General features: G+C 51.2%; 1 protein-coding gene across 4 annotated transcripts in view; it reads left to right on the plus strand.

Annotated features, from left to right (window-relative positions):
* The window catches only part of lsp1a (lymphocyte specific protein 1 a), a 531,727-nt gene that overhangs the window by 436,815 nt on the left and 76,529 nt on the right, over positions 1–18,383 (plus strand). For all 4 annotated transcript variants that reach the window (XM_072466314.1, XM_072466316.1, XM_072466317.1 and 1 more), the window contains one exon: positions 13,507–13,548. In XM_072466314.1, the coding sequence (XP_072322415.1) occupies positions 13,507–13,548 (42 nt within the window). The remainder of the gene's footprint in view (positions 1–13,506; positions 13,549–18,383) is intronic.

Below are 18,383 nucleotides of genomic sequence, written 5' to 3' on the forward strand. Positions count from 1 at the left end.
GGCAGGGCGGCAATCCCTCCGGCGTCGGCCTAGCCCCTCAATGTTGGGGCTCGGCCCCCAAAGATGCGGAGCATTCCGCACCTTTGGGCCGGCGCGATGCCCGTCTAATTGGCACCGTTTTTGGCGCCAGTCGGCGGACATCGTGCCGTTGGGGGAGAATTTTGCCCCTTATTGCTATTTTTTCACTGTTGCTGGATCAAAATCCTGGAACTCACTTATAATTTAATAATCTTTATTGTTACAAGTAGGCTTACATTAACACTGCAATGAAGTTACTGTGAAAAGCCCCTAGTCGCCACATTCCAGCGCCCGCTCGGGTACACAGAGGGAGAATTCAGAATGTCCAATTTACCTAACAGCACGGGCGTCATTCTCCGCCGGCGGGAGTCTCCGTTTTGCCGGCGCCCGGGGGTTTCCCGACGGCGTGGGGCTGCCCCACAATGAGAAACCCCATTGACCGGCCGGTGTTACGGAGACTCCCGCCGGCCAGTCGGGGCAGAAATGTGGCGGGGCGGGTAGGAGAATTTCGCCCCACGTCTTTCAGGACTTGTGGGAGGAAACCAGAGCACCCGGAGGAAACCCACGCAGACATGGGGAGAACGTGCAGACTCCGCAAGACAGTGACCCAAGCCGGGAATCGAACCTGGGACCCTGGAGCTGTGAAGCAACAGTGCTACCCACTGTGCTACCGTGCTGCCCTAGTTCCTCAAAGCACTGGGGGTGTTCCTAAACTACACGGATTGTAACGGTTCAAGAAGACAGCTTACTACCCCCTTCTCAAGGGCAGCTAGGGATGGGCAATAAATGCTGGCCTCGACAGCGATACGACATCTTATGAAATTAAAAGAAAACTTCCATTTAATTTTAAGCCATACCGATTAGAGGATCACACGTTTGATCCACGTAAGATGATCTCTTTCTGACCAGCAATTGGCCTGCTTCTGTTGAACTACAGGAAGATAACAAGGGAGAAAATCAGTGGGAGTTGCTCGTCCTGATTGATATCCAGTAATCTCTATAAGTGCATGTGTAGTTCTTCAGCTAGAACAGCATCAAATTGTGATGTAATATCTTCAGTGGTGAAATTGCCTGCTGACACTGTCCACATTAAGAAAGACCATTGGGCAAGATATACCGGATGATTGGCATATGTGAAATATTGGCTTTCAGTATGACTGTGAGTGGGATCTTTTAAATTTAAAACTTTAGATGCTCAGATCAGGACCCTCATTCCAACACCCGCTTTCAACTAGAAGGGAACTGTCAAAATCCTTTGCTGATATAAAGGATAACAGGAACAAAGGAATATACAGGACTGGAAGAGACAATTGCAGTCCGTAAGGCCAGCACCAACAAATAATAAATGTTTACCCCCTGCCCCCAGAACTTCCACTGCATAGTGAAGAAAACATAAACACAGAGCAGAAGATGGACCATGTTTTTCAGCAGTTCACACTTATATTAGGCTTATTAGTAAAAAGAGAGAGGAAGTGAAGCATGACACAACACGAACAGATGCAGCTAAAATAAATGTGCAGCCTCTGTCAAATTTCTCATTGATCAACTGCCAATCTTTTATCCAGAAATATTAAGTGCTGATACTGCCGTATTTGGGAATTAAATGAAAGGCACTGACAGTTTGCCCCTGCAGCTGTCTCCATAATATCAGATGCCAAATTAGCTGCAAATAATAATTATCTGTATAGAACAATACACACCCAAGGAAGAATTAGAAGGCTGTAATCTTATTTCAGGCTGCAAATAATGAACAATTTCTTAAAAATGATATTTTTATTTTCCGAAGTGGAATGAATGAGAATGCACCATCAACTCACTGGAAAGGAGCAACTTTAAAGGCAGTATGCAAATAGAGTTTTCACGGGAATAGGGATGACTAAACAGGAACAAAATGACGCAACAAAAGCGATATTTGAAAATAAATATTGCTCCAAAACATGAATATATGTTTGTATGACCTGGTCAGCAGCTCATTCTCTTCAATAATGATTTGTGGAATGGGGGACAATTCTTTTTGTTATCATGAATTTTGAGTTAATCATTTATGATATGATTTTCCACTTGCAGTCACTTGATGTAGACTGGTCAGTGAACTTGCATTGGGCAGAAACCATTTATATTATGTTATTTCACATGGTGTTGCGAGTTTCTTTTACTTGTCTTTTCTGTGGCTCTGTTCCAATTATGCCAATCAGTGAATTTGACCTTTCTATATTATCTATGTCCTAATGCTGAGAGTCGCCAGGTATCAAATGACACCACCACAAGTTTCAACCAGCTATCGATCAAAGAGCCAAGCACCAGTTATTCAGTTCAAGGTCAATGGTACTTTATTTGCACACAAGATTAATCATGCAACATAAACACTACTAGTTAACTACACCTATCGACTAACACAACCTGTACTTAACTTCGGGCACCCGGCTTAGGTCAGTAAACAGTGGCTGCTGTTCGATTCTGGATCTATTGGGTTCGAAGGAGTAACTGCTGCTCAACTAGGCTCATCCGTCTGGTAGCGAGCGTTGAACTTGAACTTGCTTCTGGTGTTGCTGCACTAGGCGATGGCCGTGACCGGGGTACCAGGACCAAGAGAGAGCGAACATATGGCAAACTCCTCTTTTTATTCTCAGGGGGGGGTTTCGTGCTCTTTTGGGCGGTCCTTCGATTTGGGCCTTACTAATTGGGTGATCCATGATCATTCTGTTAGATTCCTTACCAATAAATGGGTGGGGATCTGGATGGCTGGGCGTGTCCCAAGCGGTCACTGACCCCATTGTTTGCGTTTCCCTTGAACAGGGAGTGGCGCTGAAATGTCTGGGATTGTCCCGGTTGATCGAGTACCAGTCCTTTGTTTTGGTGAAGATGGGCCATCAAATGCTAATTGGCCCCATTAAAATGCTAATTGGACGGAGTTTCGATACCGTCTGGACTTCTTGCTTACAAATATGCATTTCAGGCTCTGAGCCTGCCTGAGTCTAGGCTTTGCGAGTTTCTCTGTACCTAGTTGAAAGTGGCCATCCCAGATGGCTACAATGGCTACTCCATCCTCCTGATCCTCAATGCGAAGCGTGAAGGATCACAATACTGGGTCTCCTTTGTTCTCAGAGATGCCGGGTACCCTCAACCAAGGACAGGATCTACTCTACTCTGTCCTATGGGTCCAAAATATTTACCTAATTTTCCCTAAGCAACACATATCTAAGAATTTCTAAGGGGCCATTTAACATTCAATAAAAAGGGAACCACTAACTGTCTCTAACTAGATACACTCATGCTGCTATTTAACAATCAAAGAACATATCTTACAATACAAAATCTGATAGCAGCATCACATTTCTTCTTATTACTAACATTCATACACAGAAAAAGAAGCTTTATTAACAAAACAACACCCGCAAAATTTATTAAAGAGGAAGGTTCAGAAGGAGTGTGGGGTTTGCTGGAGTCCGAGGAAGGTGGCTCTAAGTGTGTGTAGTGGAGGGCAGGAGGCTCTCCTTCTCCATTTCCGCAATCTGATTGTTTGGATGACACTGCACAATATGTCTATCACTAGTAAGGCTTCCACTGTGTAGGACAGGGGATACCACTTAACGAGATTCTCACACCATGTGGGGGTATTGGTGGCTGGGTGTATGTGTGGTGTAGTGTCTGGGCTGGGGGCGTTGTGTTGGGTAGTCGTGTTCGGGGCCTGTGTGGTGAGGGAGGTGGGGGTAGGTAACGCGCGCAACTAGACTGTTCCAGTGACAATCATGATGCCGATCATCAGGGTCGTCTTCATCTTATTCAGGCTTTCCTTCGCCGTTGAGTGTCTTCGTATCTTCCTCGGGGAACAAGCATACTGTCTGTTATAATCTTGTTGTTTAATATCTCGTGTGTCTCTCTGCTTCTCCTTAATGTCAATGCCCCATTAGAATTGTCACCAGTATGGCTCCCTCATTTTTTTTTTTTTAAACCTACCATTTGCGGAGACAAGACATCTGAAAAAAGAATTCTGTGTCACAGTGCAAGCGCTCTCGCAGCCTGTGGTCGATGGGCAGAGTGGGCGGACAATTTCTCCGTCCTCTGCAAACTTGTTTTTCCAACCAAGTGTTTCTGACATGTAAATAGTATGTGGGGGATAGCAACCGAAGGTTTGCTGGAAAGGGCAAATGTTGTGGCAAACAGCATTCTTTAAACCACAGGACTAGAAAAGAACAGCAAAAGAGTTTTGAAAACAAGTATCCGAATGGGGTGGTGCATATGATCCGTGGCAGGGCAAGAATGGGTGGGATCCCCGGGTAGGGAGATGATCAGTGCCGTTGCTCCACTACCCGAGTTTGGCTGACCAAATGTATAGGGGGTCCTCAGGCAGGGATAAGTGCCGTTAGTCCACTGCCTGAGTGACCTTCCAAGAGCGGTAAGAATTTGGAAATATATGGGCTCCAACAAACTTGTTTGTCAGAAGAGTAGTTATGACTGTATCAAGAAAGTGTCCGTGAGGCCGACACACAAATCGTACAAGAGAGAACGTACAACATTTAAAACGAACTAAAGAAAAAAAAAAACAGGTATATGACACCGTAAATCACATTTGGCCTGGGGTGTAGTTAGCATATGGAGTCAATGACCAAAGAAGAGAGAAAGGAGGAGCGAAACAAAAATGAAGTGGCCTTGCTGAGGTAACGCTGCCATAAGAAGTGGTGGGTAAGCGCTCACAGTTTGCATGGGGCAGCTGGGACCTTGTAGCTGCTGTGGGTGGTGTTCTCTTTCATATCTGGGGGCTAGTCTAGCTGGTGGTGGGGGTCTCCTGCAATCTCGGGCGAAGTGTCCTGACTCCCCACAGTTGTAACATGACCTCTGGGGCACGTAAGGTGGAGCAGGCTCTCTGGTGTATTGCTCCCTTGGGTATCGTTCCCTGGGTGGGGTATTGGGCTGTTGGTGTCGTTGCTGGTTCGGGGGGGCATTTGTGTGCTGATTCCGTTGCTGTTTCAGGGGGGCTTGACATTCTCGTGCGTAATGTCCTTTCTGTCCGCAATTGTAACATTCCTGCACTGTCGGGTGCTGTGCGTTACTTCTGCCTTCATTTACCCATGCGGGGTCTTGGTGTGCCCTTACTGGATTCATTGTGGCGTCTACTCTCTTCTGCTCTGTCTTTCTCTGTACGGACTGTTCCCAAGCTCTCGATAAGCGCTTCAGAACCCACACTTCATTGTGTGCCAGGTCTGAGGTGTCGTAACTGGCACATGCCTTCTGTCCTGCTTCTGTGGCATGGGATACTAGCATACGGGTCCATTTGGCCGTATTGTCTGCTGATAAATGGGCACGGGCTAACTCACCAAATACAGCAGTAAAATGGATCCAAAGGGGTCCAGCAAACGCTGTTGGATGCTCTCCTTTTTTCTGCTTGCACCGGTTGAGTCCGTCTACCGGACCTCCTCTGTTATATCCTATGGCATCTAAAATGGCTGTTTTCATTTCTTGGAGATTACCTCCTCCTGCATTTTGTGGGTCGGGAAGGGCTGAACTCACTGAGGGGTCTAAGCACACAACTATGAGCTTTACCGGTTCCGGCTCGTCTGAACCATACATGAGGGTTTGTTGTTTCACTAACTCGAAAAAGTGATGTGGGTCCGATGTGGGGTGGAAAGTATCTATCTTCTCGCGGGCATCTCGTAACTGGGTGATAGATAATGGGGTGGTGTACACAAAATCGGGTTGGCCTTCCATGGTAACCCTGCGCTGTGTGGTAATGGGGTTCATTGGGTTGGGTGCTGCCTGTGCAGTTGGTGGTGCGGGTGCTTTTCTTTTCGGGGCCTGGGGGGTCTCTATTTTGATTCTTGGTCTCGCTTACCGTTTCATTGAGTTCCTGCCAATCGGGGCCGTCTTCTTTGTCTAGCTGTGGGCCAAAGGTGTCTCTAAACCCATTTTGAACTGATAGCAGGGATTGCAACTTTGCAATTTGCTGCCTGCATTTGGCATGGTCCACCGAACTCTGCCTCTGTTCCGTGATGGGACTGTGGAGTGCTCGGAGGGCTGCTTTTAGATCATCGCACTGTTTCTTTAACTGTTGTACCTGATTCTCTGTCTCTCCTCGTACCATTACAGCACGTTGTGTGTCCTGGTAGGCCTTATCGTACTGGATTTGCAAGCTGCTAAGGTGGGCGAGACAGGATTGATGTACCCTCTTGACATCATCCATTTCCTTGTCCTTCGCCGCTAACTGCTCCCAGAGCTGTACATTTAATCTCTCGTTTTCACTTACATCTCCCTTCCTACTTTTCTCCTTCTCCTCAAGCTGCTTGTGGAGCGTCCTCACGACCTCCTCTGTGCCTTGCAATTGTGCCAGACAGGACACGATTGCCATCGGCTTACGAACCTTAGTCAGACTCTTTTTATGCATCTCGGTCAGGCTGTCCCACCAGGTCTGTCCTATGCTGCCAGGACCTGTCCCTTCATTTGAGCAAAATTCCGACCATAGGGGCCATCCTTTCCCCTTTAGGTATCTCCTAATCTCTTCTTCTCATACGGGACACTGTTCTGATCTATTGGTCGCTGCGACCTCGGGCTCTAGTGGATGCAGAAGGCGTTCCATTGCCTTCATGGCCATCCCTACAATTACTTCTGTCTCCCGGGAATTTGGAACAAGGGGAATAAAGCAGTGGTGCAAACTCGGGGACAGCTCAAGTCGAGTCCCCTCAGATGTCGCCAATAACTGTTACGAATTTCTTTTTCTTGTCTTTTCTATGGCCCTGTTCCAATTATGGCAATCAGTGAATTTGACCTTCTTTCTATGTTATCTATGTCCGAATGCTTAGAGTCGCCAGGTATCAAATGATACCACCACAGGTTTCAACCGGCTATCGATCAAAGAGCCAAACACCAGTTAGCCAGTTCAAGGTCAAGGGTACTTTATTTACACACAATTAGACATGCAACATAAACACTACTAGTTAACTACACCTATCGACTAAGACAATCTGTACTTAACTTCGGGCACCCGGCTTAGGTCAGAAAACAGTGGCCGTTGTTCGCTTCTGGATCTATCGGGTTCGAAGGAGTAACTGCTGCTCAGCTAGGCTCATCCGTCTGGTAGTGAGCGTTAAACTTGGACTTGCTTCTGGTGTTGCTGCACTAGGCGATGGCCGTGACCGGGGTACCAGGACCAAGAGAGAGCGAACATATGGCAAACTCTTCTTCTTAAACTCGGGGGGGTGGGGGGGGGTTCGCGCTCTTTTGGGCGTTCCTTCGATTTGGGCCTTACTAATTGGGTGATCCCTGATTACTCTGTTCGATTCCTTAGCCAATAAGTGGGCGTGGATCTGGATGGCTGGGCGTGTCCCAAGCAGCCGCTGACCCCGTTGTTTGCGTTTCCCTTGAACAGGGAGTGGCGCTGAAATGTCTGGGACTGTCCCGGTTGTTCGAGTACCAGACCTCTGTTTTGGTGAAGATGGGCCATCAAATGCTAATCGGCCCCATTAAAATGCTAATTGGACGGAGTTTCGATACCGTCTGGACTTCTTGCTTACAAATATGCATTTCAGGCTCTGAGTCTTGGCTTGTCCATTTTACCCGCTAGGCTTTGCGAGTTTCTCTGTACCTAGTTGAAAGTGGCCATCCCAGATGGCTACAATGGTATTAAGTATAACATATAATTCAGTACTGTAGCACTGCCCTTGTATTTTCACAGTTGAGACATGTGCGAGTGGAACAGGCAACCTTAAGAAAAAAGGCAAATGAGATTCTAGATTCTATACACGAGGCACTGAGTATTAAGAATGAGGACGTGATGTTGAATTTGTACAAGGCCACTGCTGAGAGTATTGTATGCAGTTTTAGGCACCCAATTACAGGAATGGCGTTCATGGCTGGAGTTAGGAATCACCGGTACGAAATTCTAAAAATAGAGAATATTAAGGGAGGATCTGATGGAGCTTTCCAAAATTATGATCAACTTTGACAGAGTAAATTGTTCCCACCAGTTGGCAAACCAATGACAAGAGGCTTAAATTCTGAATTTTCCAATCTGGCAAAAGTTAAAAGAACGTATGTGCGTATTGAGGTGAAGGTTATAAGTTTCGAGGAAATTGGATAGAATTTGAAAAGGAAAAATGTAAAATAATGTAGGGAGTTAACAAGGATTATAAAAATGTATTCACAGGATGTGATCAACTTTTATTACCCATCCCTAATTCCTTGGTAGGAGGTGATGGTGAGCCACTTTCTTGAACTGCGATAACCCGTTACATCCAGAGTACTGCAAAGTAAAACTTTCACCCAGTGACCATGAAGGAATTGGTGATCCATTTCCCAGTCAGGATGGTGTGTAACGTTTGAGGTGTTGATGTTCCCATGTGCCTGCTAGGAATGGGGTAGACAGTTCTGGTTGAAGAGCTGACACTGAGCCAGCTAGGCACAATGACTTGAATGATCTTGCTGTATGCTATCATTTTTATGATTGTTTAATGGTGATGAGTTGCATAAAGTAGACATGACTTCATCTGATCACCTTAGTTGAAATCCAGGACTAAATTTACTTTCAGATAAGTTATTCTCTCCATAAACCATTTGAACACTTCCATTAGATTCAACTTTTAACTCACTCCTAGATGCCCAATATTCTCTCTGTAATCCAACTTGAGTGCCTGAATGTGATTCCTGTTGATTCATTTCCAGTTGTCCATGACTTCATACATAAGTCTAATTACTTCAGGGATAAACAATATTTGCTTATGAGTTAACTTAATGATGAATTATATAAATGAGAGGTTGTGCAAGGAAACTTGCACTAATTTACTGTATAAAATAGGCCATGCATTCGTGAAGCAATACCAGGACACCCCCCCCCCCCCCATACACACACACATTCAGTGGGGCATCTTAAAGCATATCTTATAATGAGTCAAAAGCATTGCAAATAACTGACCTGACCTGCACTTCTTAATTCACTGTGAATTAAGCTATTTACATAGAATCTTTTGTTCATTTCATGAATTTTGTCCTCACTGGTATGGAGGTGTTGATGATGGGGAATAGAACACTTTCCATTCCCACTCATCCAGCATTCACTTGAAATGTCCTCTAGCCTTCGTAACAGTTGACTTTGGGTCCAATCTGAAGAGAACCTCTTTCTGTACTCTAGTGATTTCCCACACCAGCAAACCTATGGCGTGCTCTTGCAGGGGGTTGCCAGTTTGTGCCAGTTCGTTTGCCTATTGTTTGAGCAAGGCACTGGTTATTACAGATGATTGCTTACATCTTAACATGGTTCCATCAAAGTTCATTTTTCAAAAACAAATGACCACAAACTGACTGAGGCATCTGTCAAATTGTGAAACAGGATGTGAAGATTTAGTTTGCTCTGTTACAATTTTAGTGGAGGCTTACAAACAGGATGCACTGTAGTTTCACACTTTTGGAGAGAGGACATAGTTTGGTCTTCTGAATCATGTCCAAACAGAAGAAGCAAAATAAACCATCTCACTGATGATCTACTGGCTTCAGTGATGGCCCCATTGCATTTGGAGAGACAACTGAAACACAAAAGTAAGAGGGAAGCCCCAAAATCCAAAGCTAATGGAGGTCCTGCTGATATTAATGGCAGGGAGTCATTGTCATTTTTTTTACATGTTATATCCTGCTTGTCAGCTAACCAACTTCTAGATGGGAAAGCCAGTGATGGGAGATTTCGGGCGGGATTCTCCGACCCCCCGCTGGGTCGTAGAATCGCCAGGGGGCGGCGTGAACCCCGCCCCCGCCGGCTGCCGAATTCTCCGGGGGCGGGAATCGCGCCACGCCGCTGGCAGCGGGCCCCCCGGCGAATCTCCGGCCCGCGATGGGCCGAGTGGCCGCCCGTTTCCGGCCAGTCCCGCCGGCGTATATTACACCTGGTATTTGCCGGCGGGACCTTGCTGCGCGGGCGGCCTCCGGGGTCCTCGGGGGGGGGGGCACGGGGGTTCGGGCCCTGGGAAGTGCCCCCACGGTGGCCTGGCCCGCGATCAGGGCTGACCGATCCACAGGCGGGCCTGTGCTGTGGGGGCACTCTATTCTTCCGTGTCGGCCGCTGTCGTCCTCCGCGATGGCCGGCGCGGAGATGAACCCCCCCTGCGCATGCGCTGGGTGACACCAGCACTCGCTGGCGCTCCCGCGCATGTGCCAACTCGCGCCGGCCGGTGGAGGCCCTTCGGCGCCGGTTGGCCTGACGCTAAGCCCCTTCCCCGCTGGCCGGGCCAAACCACTCCGGCGCCAGCCTAGCCCCTGAAGGTGCGGAGGATTCCGCACCTTTGGGGCGGCCCGACGCCAGAGTGGTTCATGCCACTCCTTCGCGCCGGAGTTGCCCGCCCGCCGATTCCCGCAGAATCCCGCCCCACATATGTGGAAATCAGGGACCATCTGTGTTAATTAGGAGATATCACAGATTGTGGTGTGCAGGAAGGGGGGCGGTCAGAGTCTAGTGGCTGGCAGGGCATGGAGAGACGGGGCCAGCCGATTTCAGGGCTGGAAGTTGGATGTTGTGAGGGCCCACAGATCATGTGGCAGACCAGATTTACTGGCTTGTGAGCAGGAGGCTGGGAGTGAGGGAAATCTGCTTCTGTCAATCAGGAGGGACTGTGATCGGCAGAAGGGAGGCTAAAGGTTGGCTTTAGGGGCTGGAGTGCCCGGTTTGGGGTGGGAGACATTGAACAATAGAACATTACAGGCCCTTCGGCCCTCAATGTTGCACCGACCTGTGAAACCAATCTAAAGACCATCTACACTATTCCATTATCATCCATATGTTTATCCAGTGACCATTTAAATGCCCTTAATGTTGGCGAGTCCACTACTGTTGCAGGCAGGGCATTCCACGCCCCTACTACTCTTAGTAAAGAACCTACCTTGACATCTGTCCTATATCTATCTCCCCTCAATTTAAAGCTATGTCCCTTCGTGCTAGCCATCATCATCTGAGGAAAGAGGCTCTCACTGTCCACCCTATCTAATCCTCTGATCATCTTGTATGCCTCAATTAAGTCACCTCTTAACCTTCTTCTCTCTAACGAAAACAGCCTCAGGTCCCTCAGCCTTTCCTCATAAGATCTTCCCTCCATACCAGGCAACATCCTGGTAAATCTCCTCTGCATCCTTTCCAATGCTTCCACATCCTTCCTATAATGCGGCGACCAGAACTGCATGCAATACTCCAAATGCGGCCGCACCAGAGTTTTGTACAGCTGCAACATGACCTCATGGCTCCGAAACTCAATCCCTCTACCAATATAAGCTAACACACCATACGCCTTCTTAACAACCCTATCAACCTGGATGGCAACTTTCAGGGATCTATGTACATGGACACCAAGATCTCTCTGCTCATCCACACTACCAAGAATCTTACCATTAGCCCAGTACTCTGTATTCCTGTTACACTTTCCAAAATGAATCACCTCACACTTTTCTGCATTAAACTCTATTTGCCACTTCTCAGCCCAGCTCTGCAGCTTATCTATGTCCCTCTGTAACCTGCAACATCCTTCCGCACTGTCCACAACTCCACCGACTTTAGTGTCATCTGCAAATTTACTCACCCATCCTTCTACGCCCTCCTCCAGGTCATTTATAAAAATAACAAACAGCAGTGGCCCCAAAACAGATCCTTGTGGTACACCACTAGTAACTGAACTCCAGGCTGAACATTTCCCATCAACCACCACCCTCTGTCTTCTTACAGCTAGCTAATTTCTGATCCAAACCACTAAATCACCCTCAATCCCATGCCTCTGTATTTTCTGCAATAGCCTACCGTGGGGAACCTTATCAAACGCTTTACTGAAATCCATATACACCACATCAACTGCTTTAATCTTGTCCACCTGTTTGGTCACCTTCTCAAAGAACTCAATAAGGTTTGTGAGGCACGACCTACCCATCACAAAACCGTGTTGACTATCCCTAATCAAATTATTCCTTTCTAGATGATTATGAATCCTATCTCTTATAATCATTTCCAAGACTTTGCCCACAACAGAAGTAAGGCTCACTGGTCTATAGTTACCGGGGTTGTCTCTACTCCCCTTCTTGAACAACATTTGCTATCCTCCAGTCTTCTGGCACTATTCCTGTCGACAATGACGACATAAAAATCAAAGGCTCTGCAACCTCCTCCCTAGCTTCCCAGAGAGGAGAGGAGAGGAGCTTATTATCGATTTATCTCAATGTGCGTACAAAGGGTTCTTCAGTTTCTGCTTTTCCCTTGCTTCTCCCACTGCTCACCGGGAAAGGGAGATTCAGATTGCCTTGCTGGAATGAAGTCAAGAAAGGAGTAAGTTGATTTCTGGGAAATGGGAGGAGAAAATAAAGTGAAAGAAGGAGGCAGGAGGAAAATAATGGCTAACCTGATGAAGAAACATTTCTAGGTTGATTGAGGCCATTACTGATTCTTAGCACCTTATTCAGTCCAGATGTGTGAATGCAATTATGTGTTGGTGGTTTTCTGTTTATCAAGGGTCGTATCAGCTGTTGGTATGTAGGGTTTGTGAGGATTACTTAGCTGTTGTGAAATACATTAATATATTTTGATATTTGATGTACTGGTTGCAAATCATTTTTCATTAAAGTAGTGAAGGATAAGCAACTGGCAATACATCAGTTACTCAAATCATGTAGACCGTCTTATTTTGCTCACACAATTTATGTTCCCATATTTTCCTTCCTGCAGTGACACTTAAGTAACTGAGAGTGGGTGGTGCATGTACCTCCATTCAGGCTGTCACCAAAAGCATCAGTTAGTTAGCTGTGGACATGTCAGAGACCACCTCGGTGTGACTCACAATGCTAATTTCCTTTCTGCCTGCAAAATGCTGCAGTTCCCCTCCCCCCCCCCCCCCCCCTCCTCCCCACTCAACATGACTCAAATGAGGAACTGAGCAATGCAATAGTGAAACGTTGTCTCCAATTTCATAACCATGACACATAGAGCACTGCCATACCACCCGGTCACCCGCACTTTTAGCATTGAGTTAAATGAATCATGATCCACATTCTTCATTATCTGATTTGCAGAATGTTTGTGCAATATGTATATGTTTCATGGGCTGACATTTCAGACAGAGTTCAGGATGTGGCCTGTTCCCTGACCTCTGCAATCCGTGTCCGTGAAGGTTCATCCAGCAGCCTCTGTATGTAGATGGAAACAGGAGCCCATCTTGATTTTTGCAAGCGCTCTGCTTGCAAAGTGCTCAAATACATGAACCGTGACAACCTGAAGCTGCGGGCATTCCGGTGTGTCATTTGAAAGAGGTAGCTACGGCTTCTGACGGTTGAAATTCCAGGTTGTCGTATGTCTCTCGGGTGCTTTCCCAGATCACACATGAACCTAGCCATTACCATACTGAATTCTCCGTGATGAGTCTGGCGTAACCCTTTACCAATAGCACTAACCAGACTTGCTCATGCTATCTTTGGGCAGTTACTATTTTTCTACCTTTATGTTATGACATTCCTATCTCCTATTGCCTGTCTCTATAATTTCAGAAAGAATATGATGAAGAGATGACGCCAGAAACAACCTGCTTGGTGAGTTAATCAAATGTGAATGAGGCAGCAGACCAATATTTCTGTTCAACCTCCTCTGTCATTGCTATCTTTTCTTCCCAATTTACTCAAAATTTCAGTGAACATTTATTTGAGTAGGGAGATCGACCTAATCAGACCAATGAGGTCTTCATACTCATCACCGTTGGCCTGTTTATTTAGCGGGATTTTCATTATTTTGTGGGTAAAATTAGCCACCTAATCTTTGAATGGCAGCTATTTAAATTGACAAATTATCCAAGGTTGATGATGCTTGTGATAAACACCACTGGTCACACACTACGTGTATTACGGTACTGCCACTGTATTACAGTTAACACAGTAAGTCCCAGCCTGCTGGCTCCTCCCAGCAGGCGCTGTATAAAAGTGTATGCTCTCCTGCGCTGCTTCCATTCTGGTTCCAGCTGCAGGAGGCTCAACATCTAGTGCAATAAAGCCTCAATAGTATCACCATTTCGTCTCGTGGTCATTGATGGTACATCAATGCTCACTTCACGCCTCTCTCAGTTTTCATGAGTGTGGTTGTATGACTATCTCCATGATTCTGATTCATGATCAACTCACTCAGCACAGAACGGAAATGGAACCTATGATATTCCAGGCCTATATTGCCCTGTTTATTCAATATATCACTTTCTGATTTTTGTTTTTGTGTGTCTTTTTTAACCCAGATGTATTGAGATGACTTGCAGTGACCCACATCACTCCCCTGGCTCAGACCATCTCATTTAGCAGACCAGAAATCAAGCCTATGAGTTTTCTGCCCTTTGTGACCAAGTTTCCCTGGGCTTCTGAGCATCAGCAATTAATGAGAAGCTCCCAATTGTTGGTATATAATGGGCCACCTCAAAGACAGGAAGGTTCAGAAATCATGTTGACATCAGTGTCAAAAGAGCTGCCAGATGTCCAGCCTCACCTCTAAAGCTTGTCATTTATTGTTTTAACGCAACATTTTAATTATTCTGCATCTTGAAGACTTTACGTTTCACCAACTAAATTAATCTTTTCCAATCTCCCGAATCCCATGTGGTTTCACATTCCAAAAGTACACTCGCGTCCTGTGGGCATCTGTGCTGGCGGCAGTGCTAGGTTCCCCAATGTTACCCACTGGATTGTCCTACCAGCAAGGCCCAAGATGGTCAGGAAACATTTCAACTCCTGGGGCAAGATTCTCCGACCCCCCCGCCGGGTCGGAGAATCGCTGGGGGCAGGCGTGAATCACGGGCGTCATTCTCCGACCCCCCGCCGGGTCGGAGAATGGCCGTTGGCCGCCGTGAATCCCGCCCCCGCCCCCGCCGAAGTCTCCGAAGGGAGAAAAGTCGGCGGGGCGTTAATGGCGCCGCTGCCGCGGAGAATGTCACGGGTCTGCGCAAGGCAGCTGATTTTCGGCCTGCCGATATTCTCCCTTCCGGATGGGCCGAAGTCCCGTCGACGTGATGACCGTTCACGTCGACGTGAATCAAACCTCCTTTTCATCGGCGTGACCCGGTGCTCCAGGCTCACGCCGACCAGCGAGGAGGTGAGTGACGGCCTGGGGGGTTGGCTCTGGGCAGGAAATGGCGTGGCCGCAGACTGATTGCCTGAGGAGAGGTGTGTCTCGGCTTGTGTGTGTGTGCGGCGGGGGGGGGGGGGGGTGGTTAGAGTAGGCTGGGCTCCGGGGGAGTGCCGGGAGGGGGTCCGTGCCGGGGTGGAGGTTGGGGGTTGTGGAGGGCGTCCGTGCCGGGGTGGAGGTTGGGGGTTGGGGAGGGGGTCCGTGCCGGGGTGGAGGTTGGGGGTTGGGGAGGGGGTCCGTGCCGGGGTGGAGGTTGGGGGTTGGGGAGGGGGTCCGTGCCGGGGTGGAGGTTGGGGGTTGGGGAGGGGGTCCGTGCCGGGGTGGAGGTTGGGGGTTGGGGAGGGGGTCCGTGCCGGGGTGGAGGTTGGGGGTTCGGGAGGGGGTCCGTGCCGGGGTGGAGGTTGGGGGTTGGGGAGGGGGTCCGTGCCGGGGTGGAGGTTGGGGGTTGGGGAGGGGGTCCGTGCCGGGGTGGGGGTTGGGGAGGGGGTCCATGCCGGGGTGGAGGTTGGGGAGGGGGTCCGTGCCGGGGTGGAGGTTGGGGGTTGGGGAGGGGGTCCGTGCCGGGGTGGAGGTTGGGGAGGGGGTCCGTGCCGGGGTGGAGGTTGGGGGTTGGGGAGGGGGTCCGTGCCGGTGGGGAGGTTGGGGAGGGGGTCCGTGCTGGGGTGGAGGTTGGGGGTTGGGGAGGGGGTCCGTGCCGGGGTGGAGGTTGGGGGTTGGGGAGGGGGTCCGTGCCGGTGTGGAGGTTGGGGAGGGGGTCCGTGCTGGGGTGGAGGTTGGGGGTTGGGGAGGGGGTCCGTGCCGGGGTGGAGGTTGGGGGTTGGGGAGGGGGTCCGTGCCGGGGTGGAGGTTGGGGGTTGGGGAGGGGGTCCGTGCCGGGGTGGAGGTTGGGGGTTGGGGAGGGGGTCCGTGCCGGGGTGGAGGCTGGGGGTTGGGGAGGGGGTCCGTGCCGGGGTGGAGGTTGGGGAGGGGGTCCGTGCTGGGGTGGAGGTTGGGGGTTGGGGAGGGGGTCCGTGCCGGGGTGGAGGTTGGGGGTTGGGGAGGGGGTCCGTGCCGGGGTGGAGGTTGGGGAGGGGGTCCGTGCTGGGGTGGAGGTTGGGGGTTGGGGAGGGGGTCCGTGCCGGGGTGGAGGTTGGGGGTTGGGGAGGGGGTCCGTGCCGGGGTGGAGGTTGGGGAGGGGGTCCGTGCTGGGGTGGAGGTTGGGGGTTGGGGAGGGGGTCCGTGCCGGGGTGGAGGTTGGGGGTTGGGGAGGGGGTCCGTGCCGGGGTGGAGGTTGGGGAGGGGGTCCGTGCTGGGGTGGAGGTTGGGGGTTTGGGAGGGGGTCCGTGCCGGGGTGGAGGTTGGGGGTTGGGGAGGGGGTCCGTGCCGGGGTGGAGGTTGGGGAGGGGGTCCGTGCTGGGGTGGAGGTTGGGGGTTGGGGAGGGGGTCCGTGCTGGGGTGGAGGTTGGGGGTTGGGGAGGGGGTCCGTGCCGGGGTGGAGGTTGGGGGTTGGGGAGGGGGTCCGTGCCGGGGTGGAGGCTGGGGGTTGGGGAGGGGGTCCGTGCCGGGGTGGAGGTTGGGGAGGGGGTCCGTGCTGGGGTGGAGGTTGGGGGTTGGGGAGGGGGTCCGTGCCGGGGTGGAGGTTGGGGGTTGGGGAGGGGGTCCGTGCCGGGGTGGTGGTTGGGGAGGGGGTCCGTGCTGGGGTGGAGGTTGGGGGTTGGGGAGGGGGTCCGTGCCGGGGTGGAGGTTGGGGGTTGGGGAGGGGGTCCGTGCCGGGGTGGAGGTTGGGGAGGGGGTCCGTGCTGGGGTGGAGGTTGGGGGTTGGGGAGGGGGTCCGTGCCGGGGTGGAGGTTGGGGAGGGGGTCCGTGCTGGGGTGGAGGTTGGGGGTTGGGGAGGGGGTCCGTGCCGGGGTGAAGGTTGGGGAGGGGGTCCGTGCCGGGGTGGAGGTTGGGGAGGGGGTCCGTGCCGGGGTGGAGGTTGGGGGTTGGGGAGGGGGTCCGTGCCGGGGTGGAGGTTGGGGGGGGGAGTCCGTGCCGGGGTGGGTGATGGGAGGGCAAATGAGTTGGTCCACCTGGCCAGGTGCCAGCCTCCAACAGTTGGACCCATGCGGTCCATGCCACCTGGCTGGGGGGAGGAGGGGATATGGGCAATGATGACATGTCGTCGTTCCCCTCCCCCCCACCAGGTCGTCATGTTTTCAGACCATCCAGCGATGTTGGCCGCCGTGGTGGCAGCCGCTCATGTCTATGTTGCCCTGGATGAGGAGGAGGAGGAGGAGGAGGAGGAGGAGGAGCGTGCCAGAGAGGCGGCGCAGGCTGCCGCAGAGGGGCAGGCGGCAGCCGCCCAGGCTGGAGGGACACCTGACCGACAGGACGAGGAGGGGGAGGAGGACGTCGCGGCCCCACGGCAACGGAGGCACCCGAGGGCGCCCCGTGTGTACCGGCCCCGGCAGTCATACCAGGACCTCACGGACCGGGAATGCAGGAGGAGACTCCGGATGAGCCGGGAAACCGTGGCACACATCTGCCACCTGCTGGCACACCTGTCACCGCGTGGCACTGGCGGGGGACACCCTCTCCCCGTGTCCGTCAAGGTTACGGTGGCCCTGAACTTTTATGCAACGGGGTCATTCCAGGCACCGAGTGGGGACCTGTCCGGCATATCGCAGACATCGGTGCACCGGTGCATCCGGGCAGTGACAGATGCCCTTTATGCCATGGTGCACCACTACATCCGCTTCCCCGTGGACCGGGCCAGCCAAGATGCCCGGGCCGTGGGCTTCTCTGCCATTGCCGGGTTCCCCATGGTCCAGGGCGCGATCGATGGGATGCACGTCGCCGTGCGGCCACCTGCAGATAACAGGGCCGTGTTCACTAATAGGAAGGGGACCTATTCGATGAACGTACAGGTGGTCTGCGACCACCGCATGATGATCCTGCACGTCTGCGCCCGTCACCCAGGCAGTGTACACGACTCATTCGTGTTGTCGCGGTCATCCATCCCCGGCATGTACGAGGGACGCCATCCCCGGCTGAGGGGCTGGTTGCTGGGCGACAGGGGCTACCCATTGCGATCGTGGCTGATGACGCCTATACGGAGGCCACGCAATGAGGCGGAGAACCGCTACAATGATGCCCATGTAGCGACAAGGGGAGTGATCGAGAGGTGCTTTGGCGTGCTGAAGATGCGTTTCAGGTGCCTGGACCTCTCTGGGGGCGCCCTCCAGTATCGGTCAGATAGGGTCGGCCGCATCATTGTGGTGTGCTGCGTCCTGCACAACATAGCCCA

This window comes from Scyliorhinus torazame, chromosome 10 (assembly GCF_047496885.1).
Source record: "Scyliorhinus torazame isolate Kashiwa2021f chromosome 10, sScyTor2.1, whole genome shotgun sequence".
Taxonomy (NCBI): Eukaryota; Metazoa; Chordata; class Chondrichthyes; order Carcharhiniformes; family Scyliorhinidae; genus Scyliorhinus; species Scyliorhinus torazame.